The sequence below is a fragment of the Artemia sp. Qi Xiang Cuo genome, chromosome 1 (genome assembly GCF_049724085.1).
Source record: "Artemia sp. Qi Xiang Cuo chromosome 1, ASM4972408v1, whole genome shotgun sequence".
Classification (NCBI taxonomy): domain Eukaryota; kingdom Metazoa; phylum Arthropoda; class Branchiopoda; order Anostraca; family Artemiidae; genus Artemia; species Artemia sp. Qi Xiang Cuo.
The window spans coordinates 50,834,547-50,852,561 of NC_142794.1; the positions used below are offsets into that span (position 1 = coordinate 50,834,547).

The 18,015-nt window shown below is 35.6% G+C and overlaps 1 protein-coding gene across 1 annotated transcript in view; it reads right to left on the reverse strand.

The window, feature by feature from the left end:
- LOC148956440 (ALK tyrosine kinase receptor-like) overlaps window positions 1-18,015 on the reverse strand; it is a 114,657-nt gene that overhangs the window by 72,162 nt on the left and 24,480 nt on the right. Inside the window, exons 2-3 of the mRNA XM_089090926.1 lie at window positions 13,943-14,124; window positions 9,631-9,725 (exon numbers count right to left, since the gene is read on the reverse strand). Of these exons, the coding sequence (XP_088947052.1) occupies window positions 9,631-9,725; window positions 13,943-14,124 (277 nt within the window). The remainder of the gene's footprint in view (window positions 1-9,630; window positions 9,726-13,942; window positions 14,125-18,015) is intronic.

Sequence of the window (18,015 nt, forward strand, 5' to 3'; positions counted from 1 at the left end):
GGTTCGAGATTTTACTTGTGTGAAAGTCTTCGTGTCTTTCTTCCTTTGCTATATTTCTTTTCATGTCATGTGTGTGTTGTTGAAAACTTATGATGTGGTATTTTTACTTTTGCTGGTTCATGATTTTACTTGTGTGAATGTCTGTTGTTTCTTTCTTCCTTTGCTAGGTTTCTTCTCATGCCGTGTGTGTGTTGTTGGAAACTTAGGATTTGGTATTTTTACTTATGCTGGTTCATGATTTTACTTGTTTGAAAGTCTGTTATTTCCTGCTTCCTGTGCAACGTTTCACTTCATGGCGTGTTTGTGTTTTTGGAAACTTAAGATTTGGTATTTTTATTTATGAATGTTCAAGATATTATTTGTATGAAAGTCTGCTGTTTCTTTCTTTCTGTGCCAGGTTTCTTCTCTTGTCGTCTGTGTGTTGTTGGAAACATATGATTTGGTATTTTAAATATGCTGGTTCATGATTTTAATGGTGTGAAAGTCTTTGTTTCTTGCTTCCTGTGCTATGTTTCTTCTCAGGTCATGTGTGTGCTGAAGGAAACTTATGATGTGGTATTTTCACTTGTGTTGGTTCATTATTTTACTTGTGTGAATGTCTGTTGTTTCTTGCTTCCTTTGCTAGGTTTCTTCTCATGTCGCATATGGTGACATGATTCTGTTTCTTCACATAAGCGCATAGGTTATACGCGCGTGGGTAACTTAGACTAAATTAACCTTAAAAATGAATAAAACCCAACTTCATTAGAAAAATATGCAAAAAATAACCTTAAAAATGAATAAAATGTTGTTGGAAACTTATGATTTGGTATTTTTAAATATGCTGGTTCATGATTTTACTTGTGTGAAAGTCTTCGTTTCTTGCTTCCTGTGCTATGTTTCTTCTCATGTCATGTGTGTGTTGTTGGAAACTTATGATGTGGTATTTTTACTTGTGTGAGGAGTTAAATTCCTTTGGGGTACCCAAGATTTTCCATCATTCAAAAGGTGGATATGTGAAAGTATCATTTCCATAGAAGTTAGTACTCAAAGAGAATGCCAACACAAAAACAATAGTTGATGAAGAGGGGCAACTTCTAGCTAATGGTTCTGGTAACATGTTAGCCGTTGATAGATCTTATCGCCATCTTTCCGGTGTTAGCATTCGAATGAAAGCAAAGAGGAAAAAAAAGGCCTACTGTTGCACCAACATCATAAATTATATCTTGTCAACGTGCCAGAACTGTTACCTATATAAAAATAATGTAATAATAGACAATAAAACTGCCGGAAAAATAAAAAAAAGCATTGGCAGAAAATATCACAAAAGAATATAAAGATAAATTGATGGAAAATGAAGCACAAGTGAACATTATTACCGCTATTGATCATATAGTCAATGAATCAAATAATACCAAGGATGAAACGTGTATTGAACCAGTAGGTGACATCCCAGCAAAAATTGTATATGACAAAAAATGGATGAATGATTATTCTAGTGGTTATGAACTAAGAGAAGCGAGTAACTCTAGTATCAAGAGAGAATATGATAAATTATTTTATGGAACAGATTTAAAATGTCCAAAGTTGTTCAATGATGTTAATAATGTATAATAATGCCCTGTAACATATTTTTATGTGAATATTCCACATGTTGTTATTTCAATAAAAACATTTTATGCATTACTTTGTTATATTTATGTTATTTTAGGATACGGTAGCATGTCAAACACTTAGAATGTTTATTAAAAAGTCGGAGATTTTTTATTTTCTTTGGAAATAATTAGAATTGGACTATAACTTTTTTCTTTTCTTTGAGAAAATTCAGATGGCTCATGATTTTACTTGTGTGAATGTCTGCTGTTTCTTGCTTCCTGTGCTAGGTTTCTTCTCTTGTCGTGTGTGTGTTGTTGGAAACTTATGATTTGGTATTTTTACTTGCGATGGTTCATAATTTTACTTGTGTGAAAGTCTGTTGTTTCTTGCTTCCTTTGCTAGGTTTCTTCTCATGTCGTGTGTGTGTTGTTGGAAAATTATGATTTGGTAGTTTTACTTATGCTGGTTCATGATTCTACTTGTGTGAAAGTCTTTTGTTTCTTGCTGCCTGTGCTAGGTTTCTTCTCATGTCGAGTGTGTGTTGTTGGAAACTTATGATTTTGTATTTTTATTTATGATGATTCAAGATTTTATTTGTGTGAAAGTCTGCTGTTTCTTGCTTCCTGTGCTAGCTTTCTTCTCATGTCGTGTGTTTGTTGTTGGAAACTTATGATTTGGTATTTTTACTTACGCTGGTTCATGATTTTACTTGTGTGAATGTCATTTGTTTCTTGCTTCCTTTGCTCGGTTTCTTCTCATGTCGTGTGTGTGTTGTTGGAAACTTATGATTTAGTATTTTTATTTATAATGGTTAAAGATTTTTTTTTCTGTGAAAGTCTGCTGTTTCTTGCTTTCTGTTCTAGGTTTCTTCTCATGTCGTCTGTTTGTTGTTGGAAACTTATGATTTGGTATTTTTAAATATACTGGTTCATGATTTTACTTGTGTAAAAGTCTTCGTTTCTTGCTACCTGTGCTATGTTTCTTCGCATGTCGTGTATGTGTTGTTGGAAACTTATGACTTGGTATTTTTACTTGTTCTGGTTCATGATTTTACTTGTGTGAAAGTCTGTTGTTTCTTGCTTCCTTTGCTAGGTTTCTTCTCATGTCGCGTGTGTGTTATTGGAAACTTAAGATTTGGTATTTTTATTTATGATGGTTCAAGACTTTATTTGTGTGAAAGTCTGCTGTTTCTTGCTTTCAGTGCTAGGTTTCTTTTCATGTCGTCTGTGTGTTGTTGGAAACTTATGATTCGGTATTTTTAAATATGCTGGTTCATGATTTTACTTGTGTGAAAGTCTTCATTTCTTGCTTCCTGTGCTATGTTTCTTCTCATGTCGTGTGTGTATTGTTGAAAACTTATGATGTGGTATTTTTCTTGTGCTGGTTCATGATTTTACTTGTTTGAAAGTCTGCTGTTTCTTGCTTCCTTTTGCTAGGTTTCTCCTCATGTCGTCTGTGTGTTGTTTGGAAGCTTATGATGTGGTATTTTTACTTATGTTGGTTCATGATTTTACTTGTGTGAAAGTTTGTTGTTTCTTGCTTCCTTTGCTAGGTTTTTTCCCATGTCGTGTGTTTGTTGTTGGAAACTTATAATTTGGTATTTTTACTTATGCTGGTTCATGATTTTACTTGTATGAATGTCTGTTGTTTCTTGCTTCCTTTGCTAGGTTTCTTCTCATGTCGTCTGTGTGTTGTTAGAAACTTATGATTTGGTATTTTTACTTTTCTGGTTCACAATTTTACTTGTGTGAAAGTCTTCATTTCTTGCTACCTGTGCTAGGTTTCTTCTAATATCGTGTGTGTGTTGTTGGAAACTTATGATTTGATATTTTTACTTGCGATGGCTCATGATTTTACTTTTGTAAAAGTCTGTTGTTTCTTGCTTCCCTTGCTAGGTTTCTTCTCATGTCGTGTTTGTGTTGTTGGAAACTTATGATTTGGTATTTTCACTTATGCTGGCTCATAATTTTACTTGTGTGAATATATGTTGTTTCTTGCTTCCTTTGCTAGGTTTCTTCTCATGTTGTGTGTGTGTTGTTGGAAACTTATGATTTGGTATTTTTACTTGTGTTGGTTCATGATTTTACTTGTGTGAAAGTCTTTTGTTTCTTGCTTCCCTTGCTAGGTTTCTTCTCATGTCGTGTGATTGTGTTGTTGGAAACTTATGATTTGGTATTTTCACTTATTCTGGCTCATGATTTTACTTATGTGAATGTCTGTTGTTTCTTGCTTTATGTGCTAGGTTTCTTCTCATGTTGTCTGTGTGTTGTGGAAACTTATGATTTGTTATTTTTAAATATTCTGGTTCATGATTTTACTTGTGTGAAAGTTTTCGTATCTTGCTTCCTGTGCTATGTTTCTTCTCATGTCATGTTTGTGTTGTTGGAAACTTATGATGTGGTATTTTTACTTTTGCTGGTTCATGATTTTACTTGTGTGAATGTCTGTTTTTCTTGCTTGCTTTGCTGGGCTTCATCTCGTGTCGTGTGTCTGTTGTTGGAAACTTATGACTTGGTATTTTTACTTATGCTGGTTCATGATTTTACTTGCGTGAAAGTCTGTTGTTTCTTGCTTCCTTTGCTAGGTTTCTTCTCATGTCGTGTGTGTGTGTTTTGAAAACTTATGATTTGATATTTTTATTGATGATGGTTAAAGATCTTATTTGTGGGAAAGTCTGCTGTTTCTTACTTCCTGTGCTGTGTTTCTTCTCATGTCGTGCGTGTGTGTGTTGTTGGAAACTTATGATTTGGTATTCTTACTTATGCTGGTTCATGATTTTACCTTTGTGAATGTCTGTTGTTTCTTGCTTCGTTTGCTAGGTTTCCTCTCATGTCGTGTGTGTATTGTTGGAAACTTGTGATTTTGTATTTTTACTTATGCTGGTTCATGATTTTACTTGTGTGAATGTCTGATGTTTCTTGCATCCTTTGCTAGGTTTCTTCTCAAGTCGTGTGTGCGTTGTTGGAAACTTATGATTTGGTATTTTTACTTATGCTGGTTCATGATTTTACTTGTGTGAAGGTCTGTTGTTTCTGGCTTCCTCTGCTAGGTTTCTTCTCTTGTCATGTTTGTGTTGTTGGAAACTTATGATTTGGTATTTTTACTTATGCTGGTTCATAATTTTACTTGTGTGAAAGTCTGTTGTTTCTTGCTTGCTTTGTTAGGACTCTTCTCATGTCGTGTGTGTGTTTTTGGAAACTTATGATTTGGTATTTTTATTAATAATGGTTCAAGATTTTATTTGTGTGAAAGTCTGCTGTTTCTTGCTTTCTGTGCTAGTTTTCTTCTCATGTCCTGTGTTTTGTGTTAGAAACTTTTGATTTAGTATTTTTACTTATGGTGGTTCATGATTTTACTTGTGTGAAAGTCTGCTGTTTCTTGCGTCCTTTGCTAGGTTTCTTCTTATGTCGTCTGTGTGTTGTTGGAAACTTATGATGTGGTATTTTTACTTGTGCTGGTTCATGATTTTACTTGTGTGAAAGTCTGTTGTTTCTTGTTTTCTATTCTATGTTTCTTCTCATGTCGTGTGTGTGTTGTTGAAAACTTATGATCTAGTATTTTTACTTGTGGTGATTCATGATTTTACTTGTGTGAAAGTCTGTTGTTTCTTGCTTCCTTTACTAGGTTTCTTCTCATGTCGTGTATTTGTCGTTGGAAACTTATGATTTGGTATTTTTACTTATGCTGGTTCATGATTTTACTTGTGTGAATGTCTGCTGTTTCTTGCTTCTTTTGCTAGGTTTCTTCTCATGTCGTCTGTGTGTTGTTGGAAACTTATGTTTTGGTATTTTTAAATATGCTGGCTCATGATTTTACTTGTGAGAAAATCTTCGTTTCTTGCTTCCTGTGCTATGTTTCTTCTCATGTCGTGTGTGTTTTGTTAGAAACTTATGATTTGGTATCTTTACTTATGCTGGTTCATGATTTTACTTTCTCTTAGTCTCTCAATCTCTCGTAATCTCTCTCAATCCCTCTCAATCTGTTTTGCCCAAATAATCCTCTAAAATGTCTCAATCTGTTTTGTCCAAATAATCCCCTAAAATGTCTCAATCTGTATCGCTCAAATAATCCCCTAAATGTAATTTCTGAATGTTTCTTTGTTTTGGCATCCCTGCACTGTCACATTTAAAATTCCCAGGAAACAACTCCCACGTTAAATATGTTCTTATTTCTGAAAATTAAAACCCAACTTTAAAAGAAAAAGTTTTAAACTTGTTCCCTGCTTTAGCTGAAAAACTTTTCTATCTGTTAATTATTGTGTCTCAAACACGCGAAAAAAAGTATTAAAAATGGGGGGGGGGGCAAAAAAGTTGGGGGGAGGGGGGGGCCTTCTGTCTCTCAAGCGCGCAAAAAAAAGTATTAAAAAAAGGGGGGCCCAAAAAAGTTGGGGGGAGGGGAGGGACTCTTTTATGTCTCAAGCGCGCAAAAAAAGTATTAAAAAATGGGGGGGGGGCAAAAAATTTTGGGGGAGGGCGGGCCCTTTGGGGTTGGGGTAGGGGACCTTACAACACTGTTCAAATTGTACTTGTGTATTATACTGATTACAGTTGAGAATCGCCCAAATAAAAAAATAATCTGTATCTCTTAAGAGGAGTTAGCATTCCCTGAGAGGCTTTACCATTTTCGTTTCTACTTTCAAATTTATCTTGTCTCATGGAGAAATTGTGTCAGTCAGTTATATTGTCCTGTCTGTATTTTCAACTCTCTGATAAGAATATTCCAAAGTTGAAATTTCCTTATCTGATAATGTCACCTTTTATCACAGTATTCCAACCGGTGATTGACAGCTGTCATCTTTTCCTTATCTGATGATGTCACATGTCCCGGTCGTGATCTTATTCGTCCAGTTGTTCGTACCGTTAGTAGGTCAATGATCATGTATTCGTCATATTCACTGAGCATGTTTTGTCACTCCCGTAAGTATTTCCGACTCACTGATTGGTCTAGAAAGAGGTATGGTTTTGTACTCGTAGGATTCTGGGCCTCTGATTGGCCGAGATCTTGTACTCGTTGGAGTCAATAATTGGTTCCTACTGATGTCAATGGAATGTGTTATTCCTAGAATGTATTAACTAGGACAGAATACAGGAGATAGCAGGTTAGTCCTGATGCTTGTAGCACTATTCCATTGGAAGGAAATTCACCTTTTGAGTCCCAGCGAGGACAAAGAACTAAAGAAAAAAAGAAAGAATAAAAAAAGAAAGAAAAAATGCCTTGAACAATTTGACAAAATATAGAATTTCAAAGAAAGTATTATGTGAAAGCGATATGGGCACCGTCATTACGTAAGATGTGCGCCGTCATTACGCAACATGTGTGCCGCTATTAAGTTACAAGCGGGGATTCTCGACGGGTCTTGACGCGATGTTACAAAAAATTGCGTCATCCATATTACACCTTGATACAGGGGCTCTCATGGGAGTCTTGCCGGCTGACCACATTGCACAGGTGCGAGGGACTCCGCTTATTGCTTCTTGTGTATTATTCCAACCACACTTCGATTAATCATATAATAATACTGGAACATCTGGAATCCCAGGGATCTTGCCAGCTGCTTGGAATCTTAAGAAGGAAATGTTATCGGAATCTTAAGTGGGGAATGTTATCAGAATTTTGCCTGGGCTGTTGTAGAAATCCCATGTTAATCTGATAGGGATGTGGTGACGTCAGAGGGCATGTTGTCGGAATGCAAGGGGAAAAGGGAGGGCATCAAACCTTAATGCCCCTACTACTTTTAGCCTGCTTTTCAACCAATTATTACCGAATGTGATGTTATTAACTACAGCTTCTTTAAGAAATTCAGGTACTTATCTGTTATATCTACACCACTCAAGTTCTTCAACTAAGTCGAACCGGTTTTTCTGGCCATGTTTGAAATGCATTTAGTTTGCCATATGTATTGACAGAGAGTGGTGTCTGACCATGGATGTTAAAATGAAAATTTCGGTAGGTCACTTATTTGTTTTAGCTACAACACTCAAGTTCTTCATCTAAGTAGAACCGGTTTTTCTGGCCATCTATGAAATTCATTTAGTTTGTCCTCTGTACTGATAGAGAGTAATGTCTGACCATGGATGTTAAAATGAGAATTTGGTTAGGTTAGGCCCGGTTAGTTTTCTTAATCTTGTTAATAAAGCAGTATACTTTTATCATATTTTGGTATTTTTAATTAGGATTGAGTATTAGAGAAATCAAAATTCTTATTTTAGTTTAACGGTCCTTGCATTTAGCAGTTGTATTAAAAGGATCTTCAGATGAATACAGAATGAGGTCTAAGGGAGAGACAAGGGGTGGTTGGAGGTATAAACTGATATATAATCCTCAGGGCCGTAACCAGAACTTTTATTGAAGGGAGGGGGCTTTGGAACGTGCACAGTTATCAGAATCTGATTCTGAAGGGGAGGAGCTAGATTTGCCAGCAGATCCTGTTGAAGACGGTCTAAATCATTGAAAGTGACTGAATGTTCTGCTGTTATGATCCAGTGCTTCGTTAATCAAAGTCATCGAAGTGTTACAAACCACTTTTTTACTTGTATTCGGTGCTTTTGTAAATAAATGAAAAATAACCTGCATACGATATGAGAAACGTGGCTGAATAATATGGTGCTATTTAAATATGCAAGGCTGTTAGGGTAACATTCCTTAGGTTTAGCGCGGTGTGATGGGTTAACTATAATTTTAGAAACACGAGAAAATCCGACAAAGCAAATATGTTGTAGGGCAAACGACAGAACACCACTAAACTCGTGCAAAATTAAGTTAAAGCATTAATTTATGCTTAAGCTGTAGGTCTCTAGTCAGTAATTTTCGCTATTTATGGAGATCTTGCTTTCTGTATGAGACGTGAATAATCCGTGTCTTTGATCGGGGTTTTGGTAAGATGGTACCTTCTTTTAAGTTGTTCCCTAAGCATACTTTTAATATTTTATGCTAATAAGAAATACTGTCTAAATACAATACCTTTTATACAATGTATAACGTCGTTGCAATACTATCATGTATCTTTTTTGCTCTTTAAATTTATTAGAATGTGATATAATTCACAATTTTTTTTCAAATTAAGACTCTAAAGTAGATTGTCAGCCGAATGTTGCTCTTTCTGTCTACGGCCCACAAAAATATTGTCATGCTCCACCAGTGGGGCTTGCGCCCCGCATTGGGAATCACAGATTTAGATGGAAGTGGGACAACACTAATTTTATCTTTTGAGTCTTCTACAAAGTCAATGTTCCCATAATCAATCCTAATGTATGAATTGAGAAATAAAGGGGGCTCATCCAACGTTTTCTTTCATCAATTTTTTGAGAATTTCAGGAATGCTAAATTGCAAATTAAGTATTGCCTCACATTTACCATAGTTGTAATAAAAGTCAAATTATGTTTTCAAGAGACCCTAAATCATTACTAAGTGATATAAGTTACGGACTGTACTATAGCACTAGCATTTTTCATTTTATTGGTAAATTAAAAATAAGTATAATTTACTATTTTTTGCTCATTATGAAATAAACAGATGTGTTAGGTAGATTTTGATAAAGTTACCTCCTTAACCTGAATAATATTAAATCAAGGAAAATAAATAACTATGAAATAAACAAGCGTGTTAGATTTCCATATCTATGGATATATTATCTAATTAATTGTCGTTCATAAAAAAGAAATTTATAAATTGTGAATACTGCATGAATTAAGCATAGTTTCTCATTTCAATAAATATGCCTGGCCTTGGGAATCGTTAAAAAAAAACCTGAAATGAGAAGTGAGAGTGGTTACTAAATGGGAATTAGGCATAATCCTTTACAAAGTTTATTACTACTAGGCTATGTATTGCAAGAAATCAGTGAGTTGAATGACTTTTTTGACGGAGTAATTTTTGTTTCGGAGAGGGGGGGTGCTACTGACGCTTAAAGACTTAAAAAGGATGGTTTAAAGGGATTGTTTTTGAAAATTTTTAGATACTACCATAACATGCAGTACCAACATTGAAGGTTCTTCTGAAAAGCAGAGCTTAGTTTTATAGACACCTAATATTAATGGAGATCAAAGAAATCTTACTTAATCCGAAACACTCGGGTGAAAAACTAACATCATCAATTGCCATATCCCCATAAGGTTTAATGCCTCGACTTGCAGAGAAGCGTAAGAAGTACCTAAAATGGAAACAAGTTTTAATTTTGAATAGAAACAGCTGTAGTAACTCTATGGGTAATATGTGAGACTTTTTGGAAACGGTAGTGGTAGTAAAAACAGGTGGCTCAAAGCATTACTTTCTTTTGTAGTGACAATGTTATCCCAGGATGCATAGTTATTAGACCTTTGGACTGTTCTTAAAAAAGTGGCTATATCATAATTTTAATAAGTGTTGATGGGGGTCATCTAGAAAAGACAATGGGACCCTTAGCCCTCATAGAACCTTTCAATATGCCCTGAAGGTTTTAACTTAATACTCTCAACCGTTCCTTAGACACTGCTGATGCACCGATTTTACAACCAGCATGCACGCGACTTGTTTTTGATTTTGTTCAAAATTCCCCTCAAAATTTCCTGAAAGTAGACGCAAGTGGAAGTAGTCTCAGTCACAAGTAGTCGTATTTACTGTATGGAAACAATGGGCAAATTACATAGCTTATAAATCTTACTTCGGGGGCTGTGGGGATAGAGGCTTACCACCCTGGATACACAATTATCAGACCTTTCCACTGTTATGAACAAAAAGCTTTTTCTTAATCTCGATAAGTATTTGAGAGGTGACATCTGAGTATGACAGGTTAGGGAGGGTCTGGCTGCCCTTTGATCACTTTTGAACGTCCCCGTCATCATGCTTTGTAGGTTTGAACTTGATACTATCAGAAATCCCCGAGATTATGCTGATGCACCCTTTTGACAACCATCCTGTACAAGTTCGTTTAATGCTTGTTCAGTATTCCCTAAACATTTCCTGAAAGGTATTGCAAGCAAAAGTAGTCGCAGTTGCAATTTGTTGCAGTTACAGTCATAAATAGTGGCAGTCGCAAGTAGTCGTAGTCGAAGTTGTAAGTAGTCACAGTTACAAATAGTCACCGTCATAAACAGTCTTGGTCACAGTCGTACGTAGTCGTAGTAGCAGTCGGAAGTAATCGCAATCCCACTTGCTTTTAGAGTAGGAGTAGCAATAAAATTGGCCCTGAAAGTTTAAAGTTATTTTTGATAACCGGGATGCACATAATGTCTTTTAATTTAGTACAACATACCACTGAATATTCCCCAAAGTTTTATCTCAGCGCCCCTAGCCTTTTCGGAAATACTCAGAGTCATGCATTCCGCCCTTTCTCAATGATAGATTCTTGACGTTAAAAACGAGCAAATTGCATAATTTAAATTCGCTGTTCTGGCGGCTGTGGGGGCATAGGACGACCGAAGGCTTAATTGTTAGACCTACTGCATATTTTGAACAAAAATATTTTTCAAAATTTCAATCAGTGCTGAGGGGTCATCTAAAAAGGGGCAGGCTGCCCTCCGATCACTTTTCAATATCTCCCTCAGCATGCCCTGAAAGTTTCAACTTAATACCCTAAGCCATTCCTTCGATATTACTGATACGACCTTTTGACGACCATTCTCTTTATATTGTGTTTTGATTTTGTTCGAAATTTTCATCAGCATTTTCTGAAAGTTTCACCTTAATAGCCTCAGCCTTTTTGGAGACGCAAGGATCAAATATGAAACAACCGTTGCCCCACAGGCGTTGGGATATATTATATGCGAGGGCAAGATTACTTAATCTTAGACTATTTTGAACAAGATAGCAATTTAAAAGTTTCGACCGGATGTCTTTGGGAGAGGACATCTAGAAAGGGCATAGAAGGGGGCTAGTGCCCTTTGAAAACTTTTCAACATCCCGGAACAAACATTAACCTTTTTTCCCAATTTTTTTCCCCTTTTTTCCCAAACGTGCATGTAAACACTGGGCAAGTTGAATAATTTACAGTCCTTGCCCAGAGGAACATGACATCCCCGGAGGTAGAGTAATTAGACCTTTTTGCGATTTTGAACAAAATGGCTTTTTCAGTATTCTGATCATTATTGAGCAGAGGTTGGACCTAAGAGGGCGAAGGGGGGAGGCTGGTTACACATCCATCACTTATTAACAACCTCTTTAACATACTCTGAGACTTAATGCCCTCAGCCGTTCCTTACATACAGATGATACAATCTTCTGACAACCATACTGCATATAGTGTTTTTAATTATGTTCAACATTTCTTGAACGTTTCACCTTAATACCCTAAGCGTTTCTGGACGCCTAAGATCGAACACACTCCATTTTCCCAATACAAAACCTCATATGTAAAGAATGGGCAGCTTGCATAGTTTGCAGCCCTTGCTCTGGGGCTTTGAGGGGTCATCATATCCCCGAGGCATATTTATTTGATCTACGGACCATTTTCAACAAAATGGCTATCTAAAAATTTTGAGCGGTAGTCCTTTGAGGGGGGGGGGCATTGTCTTGGTGGGGCTCCCCACCAGTCATAATTGACTCTTAAAAAGGGGCTCTAAAAATTTGAATTTCCATTTGAATAAGCCCCCTCCAAAGTCTATAGGACCACCCCTTCCATGAGAAGTGGCTCGTAACAAATAAATAATAATAATATATTGAAGCCTTATGCCTTTTTAGTATATACAATGCCTTTTTATTTAATGCCTCTGCTAGGCATTAAATTAAAATAAAATCAACTGAGAGTAAGGATCAACCTTAAAACGAACAGAAATTATTGCTTATAATAGGGGGCTACCCCCTTCTCAATACCTCACTCTTCACGCTAAAGTTTCTTAGAACTTTTAAAAATGGTTCCTCTTGTTCTAATTAAATGCCCTTGTGTTTCAGGAGTCATTCTCCTGAAGAATTGTGACACAAAGTCAAATTTTATCATGAGCAGTGAGGTATTTGAGGAGAGGGCAACCTTTGCATATACCTAATAACTTATGTTCGTTTTAAGTTTTAATGTCATTCCTTACTTTCAGTTGAAAAAACTTGTTTTTTTTTATTTCTGATCGTTTTCAAATAAGGCCTGGAAATCCGGCTCCCCCTCCAGGGAAAATTCCCTCCTCCACAAAAATCTCTACATGGGAAGTTCTTCTCATGTTAAGTATCCTCCCCCCGCCAGGAACATAGCTTGTGGACGATTCCGACTGAAAACTTCTTCCTATCACACAATTCTTCCATTCACTTGAAAAAGATTCCCTTCCATTCACTTCCATTTCCATTCACTTGAAAAATTCTTCCATTCACTTGAAAAAGACTTTAATTTCTCACTATTTTTCAAATCATGCCAGAAATCCCTCCCTTCGTGGAAAAGTTTTAACGGAAATCCCTCTCTCCCAGTGGAAAGTTGCTCCCTCAAAAAATTCACCCATGGAGAATTTCTTCCGTGGAAACTCCCACCCCACTAAAAAATTCGCTACATAATTCCAATCCAATGAAAATTTCCCACGGAAAATTACCCTTAAAATCTCCACAGGTAAATTTGAGTCGGCTGAAAGAAAGTAAGACAAATAAAAGAATTTCGTACCGTATTGGAAATCTGGGGAATTCTCCCGGCGTAAAGTTTTCCCTAGAAAGTTCAACCTCCAGAAACTTCCCTCCCCAAGGAAAACTCTTCACTTTGAATGTCCATCCAGATGAAAATGCCCCCCCCCCCCAAAAAAAAAATGTCTGTATATTTTCCAGTAACACATACTTTATGTAAACAATGGGCAAAATTCATAACTTAGAGACCTTTCTGCAGGGACTGCAGGGTTATTGTTTACTCCAAAGGCATATTTATTAAATCTTCAAACTATACTAAACAGAATGGCCATCTCAAAATTTTGATCGGATGGTTTTGGGGGAAATGGCATAGGAAGGGGGCTAGTTCCCCTCAAATCTTTTGGTCGCATTAAAAGAGCACTAGAACTTTTAATTTACGTTCGAATGAACCCTCTCCCGATATTCTAGGACCATTGATTCGATATGATCACCCTTGGAAGAAAAAAAAAAAAAAACAGGCTTCCATGATCTTTCTTCTGTCAAAAAGATAAAATTTAAAATTCTTGCAATAAGGTTCTCTGATACGCTGAACTAGATGGTGCGATTTTCATTAAGATTTCTTAACTTTTCAGGGGTGTTTTCCCTTTTTCAAAAATCAGGCATATTTTCTGAGTCTCGTAGCTTTTGAAGGGTAACACTTCAGACTTTCGGTTACTATTGAGCCGAGTTGCTCCTTACTTATAGTTTGTTACTACGAACTGTTCGATAATAGGACGAAAACTCTTTGGCATTTGCATTAAGACGCTCGAATTCTTCATAGCCTAACTGGAAATTAGAAAAATAATCATAAATTTAGCTTGCATATTTTTGATGTCCTGGGGTAGAGATACTGCTTTTCGCCTCCATACATTTCCCTTGGAAAGATGCTCAGTCCACAGAACTTCTTGCCGATCTTTACTTGTCTTGGTTCTGTAGCCATCTTCTATATAGGTCAATACCAGCATACCAATATGTGGCCCGTGTATGTGGTAAGAAAAGCGGAACTACAAATAAAAAGATTATTAAAATCTATTTGCATAGGCTGTGTCTGCAAATCGACACATAGATTGAATATTTTTCTAGATATAAGATGGGAATTGCGCTTGTTCTCAAACGAAAAGAAATGATTTTTGCTAGACAAGACAGGGGCTATTTTTTCAAATAGGTAGCAAGAAGTTAAGAAAATCTATCAGATCTGACAAGCATAAAGGGGCTTGTTCAACGGTTGGACAATTACAAAGAGAAACAGAATAGATTTGAAGTAAATGGACCAAATACAAAAAAAAAATCACGAATATAAAGGAAACTGTAAGATAAATCTACAAAACTTTAGATTCCAAGGAAGCATGGGCTAGCGAGAAGAATAATTTGAGGCGTTTCATATTTAAAGATTTTACACTTTTCTTCAATTCTATTTTTTGTTTCATATTTTTTTACTCTTTTTTTTGTTCTTATATTTTTTTTTGTTCACTGTCTTGTATGAATAAATTGTTCTATATAAACTTTAGGAGTGGTTCTGTGATATTTTACCAAAAATGATTTAAGATAAAAGTAAGCAACGAGATTGACACCAAAAGCGAACAGACATATATCGCTTCTCAGCCTAAGTAACACATAGGTTCAATATAGGTGGAAATAAGCCATCCTCATATTTGTTTAAGTACGCGAAACTCGCGTTTTCCTGAAAATATGAAACAGTATAGGATTTTGTATATCCATATTTTACAATGTTGTCCAAGAGAAATTTTTATGGTAGGAGAATTTGCCACTATATGATGCTTGTAAAGGGTTTAATCCACTTAATCACTCTAAAATGAGCCCACTCATATGATTTAGCCTCTTTTAAATTTAAACTTATATAATTATTTATTAATGATTTTGGATTGAAATTTTTTGGAACAAATCTGGATTAGATGTGTGTTCTATAGGCCGAGAAAGGATAGTCCATCAGAGAAAATATGTTCTTCTGGTTACTTTTTGCTAATTTATGTTTTTTGATAAAGTTCACCGTTGCAATAAATTTCTTTGTCTAATAGTCTTTTGCCCGTTTTCATCAACTGAAAAAAAAAATTCATTAAAAAAACACATTTATCTTCTGCAAAATAAGTGTCAGGGTTTGATATAGGCCTGCAATATTAAAACTTTTCATTTTAACGAAATATTTATTCGTTCGAATTCAAACAAGCCAATGAAGCAAATCATTTATTGTCATTATAACAAACTCAAGATTTAAATGGTCATTTAAGTACACCGTAAGCCACCAAACAAAAATTAGATAAATCTAGAACGTACTAATTACATACAAAAGTATATTTTATTTTTATTTTAAACCTTTTCAAACTATCCCACACATATAGATAGATATATAGATAGATTGTGTATTTCAAAAGCCCAAGAGCCATGTACACACAAAAATTTATGAAAAATAAAGAAATCACAACAGAACAAATTACAAAACACACATTAACATGATACATAGCGAAAAATACCTTATGTTAAATTATCGAGAAAATAAGTTTAATTCCATATAATTAATAATAATTACTTATAAAAACTTTTCCTTCTTTCTAATCCCTTCTCTATGTACGCACCAATAAGAAATATTGTGGTTGGATTACTACTTTGTAAAATTTTAGGAAGCAGCAAAACAATCCAATGTAAGTAATTTTCCCTTAAATCAGAGAGCACCGGGCACTTTCGGAGAAAATGGTCCAAATCTTCGTCGTCATCTCTACAAAGAGGACACACATACCGACCATCAGGATGTACTATCCCCCTGTCGAACACCATTTGCCTGCTCTGGATTGGAAGGCAATTCGCCCTAAGCTGAATCCATCGACATAAAATCATAGCCGGTAAATTGAATTTAAAATAAATTTCCTCTCCAAAACTAGGTTTAACCTGATTATAATGATTCAATGTAGCAGAATTTAAATACCAGCCCTTGCCAATACTGAATTTCTTGACGCTCTAAGATAAATCGTACATGGCTTACTAAATTTGTGAGTAGATCACGGGAGCCCAGACCGTCATTCCATAAGTAAGGCATTCCCACTCTTTCTAGTAATGACCTAATTTGGGATAGCTACAATATTTTCGAAACATTACTCAACATCTGATCATGAGCATCTCTTGCTAGTCTACCCTCATTAAACCTAATAGGTTGCAGCCAGAATCTTAGCATGAAAATAGACCTACGTAGTTTTAACGAAAACAGGCCCATATCACCTTTCAGAATCTGTGAATGAGTTGTCTGATGTAATCCAAATAGTCTTTTATGAGATGAGATATGAGATATGAGATATACATTTATTAAAAAAGAAAACAAACACTATTAGCCTTTCGCCTGCCAAGAAAGACAATAATCTTTAAAGGGCAAGAGAGGTTATCACTCTCAGATAATTAAAATAACATTCATACCTTGCTACTCAACACACAAGAAAATTATCGGATGAAGGAATAAAGGAAAAAAGAGAGAAAGAGGAAAAGACAAGAAGTAGATAGAAAGAAAAAAAAAGAAAAAAGAAAAAAAGCAAGCTAAATCGGGGAAATACCTTAAATAGAATGACAACCTGGAGTGGGCATAACACCAAATTCACTCACGAGATAAAAGAAACTTCTTTGCCCGTGACTTGAAAGCCGAAAGACTAGGCGCATTTTTCACACACTCGGGCAATATATTTCAAACATGGGGACCATAATGGTGAATCACAAAAGATGCCCGAGTGGTGCTCCTAAACTCATGAGTTAAGTCATCAGCTTTTCTTGTATTATGATCATGAATGTCTCTATTAAAAGTAAAAATATTTTCAAAAGCAGGGGTGAGCAGCTGATTCAAATATTTATACGAGAAAATCGCGACATGGTAATCTCGAATTTGGGATACATCCATTAACTTATTCTTTTTAAAATGCTCATAAGCAGGAACCTCATCAGAATCATCAAATTCAGATAATAATTTTACAGCTCTATTCTGAAGTTTTTGTACTCTTTTGAAACATGTAACAAAATTACTTGCCCATATAGAGCATACTTAGCTAATATATGGGTAAAATATAGAAAAATAAATCATTTTCAGGATCTTTTTTGGGACTAGATTTTTAATTCTTCACATCACCCAAAGGCCTCTGCTTAATTTTTCAGCTATTGCACTTGAATGGTTTTTCCACGACAGGTTTTCATCAATTAAAAACCCCAAATACTTCGTTGTTGCTACTCTCTTTATCACAATTTCATGAACCGAGATATGGTCATTTCCAGCACTAGAAGAAAGTCTAGAAAATATCATGAAAAAGGTTTTAGAAAAGTTTAGGGTTAACATATTTTGCTGAGAAAAAGTTAGAAATTCAGAAACTGCATTATGAATTTAATTATATAAAACATCAAGTGAAGGCGCTGCCAGAAAGAGAAAAGTGTCATCTGCAAACAGGATGACACCAGCCTCTGACAGGTAATGTTTCACTCGATCAATGAAAATAATGAAAAGTAGAGGTCCCAAGATTGACCCTTGTGGGACCCCACACTCTACTTTCTTTTTTGAAGATAAAGATGACCCATTCTGAACTATCTTATACCGATTGTGTAGATACGATTAAAACCACTCCAGACTTGAACCCTTCACCCCAATCGAGTCAAGAGCTTGAATAAGCTCTGAGTGGTCCACCGTATCGAACGCTTTTTTCATTTCCAAAAACACACCTGCAGGTATGAGACCAGCTTCAAATGCATCACTAATCCAATCAACCAATTTCAGAACTGCTATATCCGTAGATAGCCCTTTTCTGAACCCAAATTGATTTTCCATTAGAATTTTATTCTTTTCAATATAATAACTTAACTGGGCATGTACCACTTTCTCATATAACTTAGAGAAAAATGGGAGAATAGATATAGGT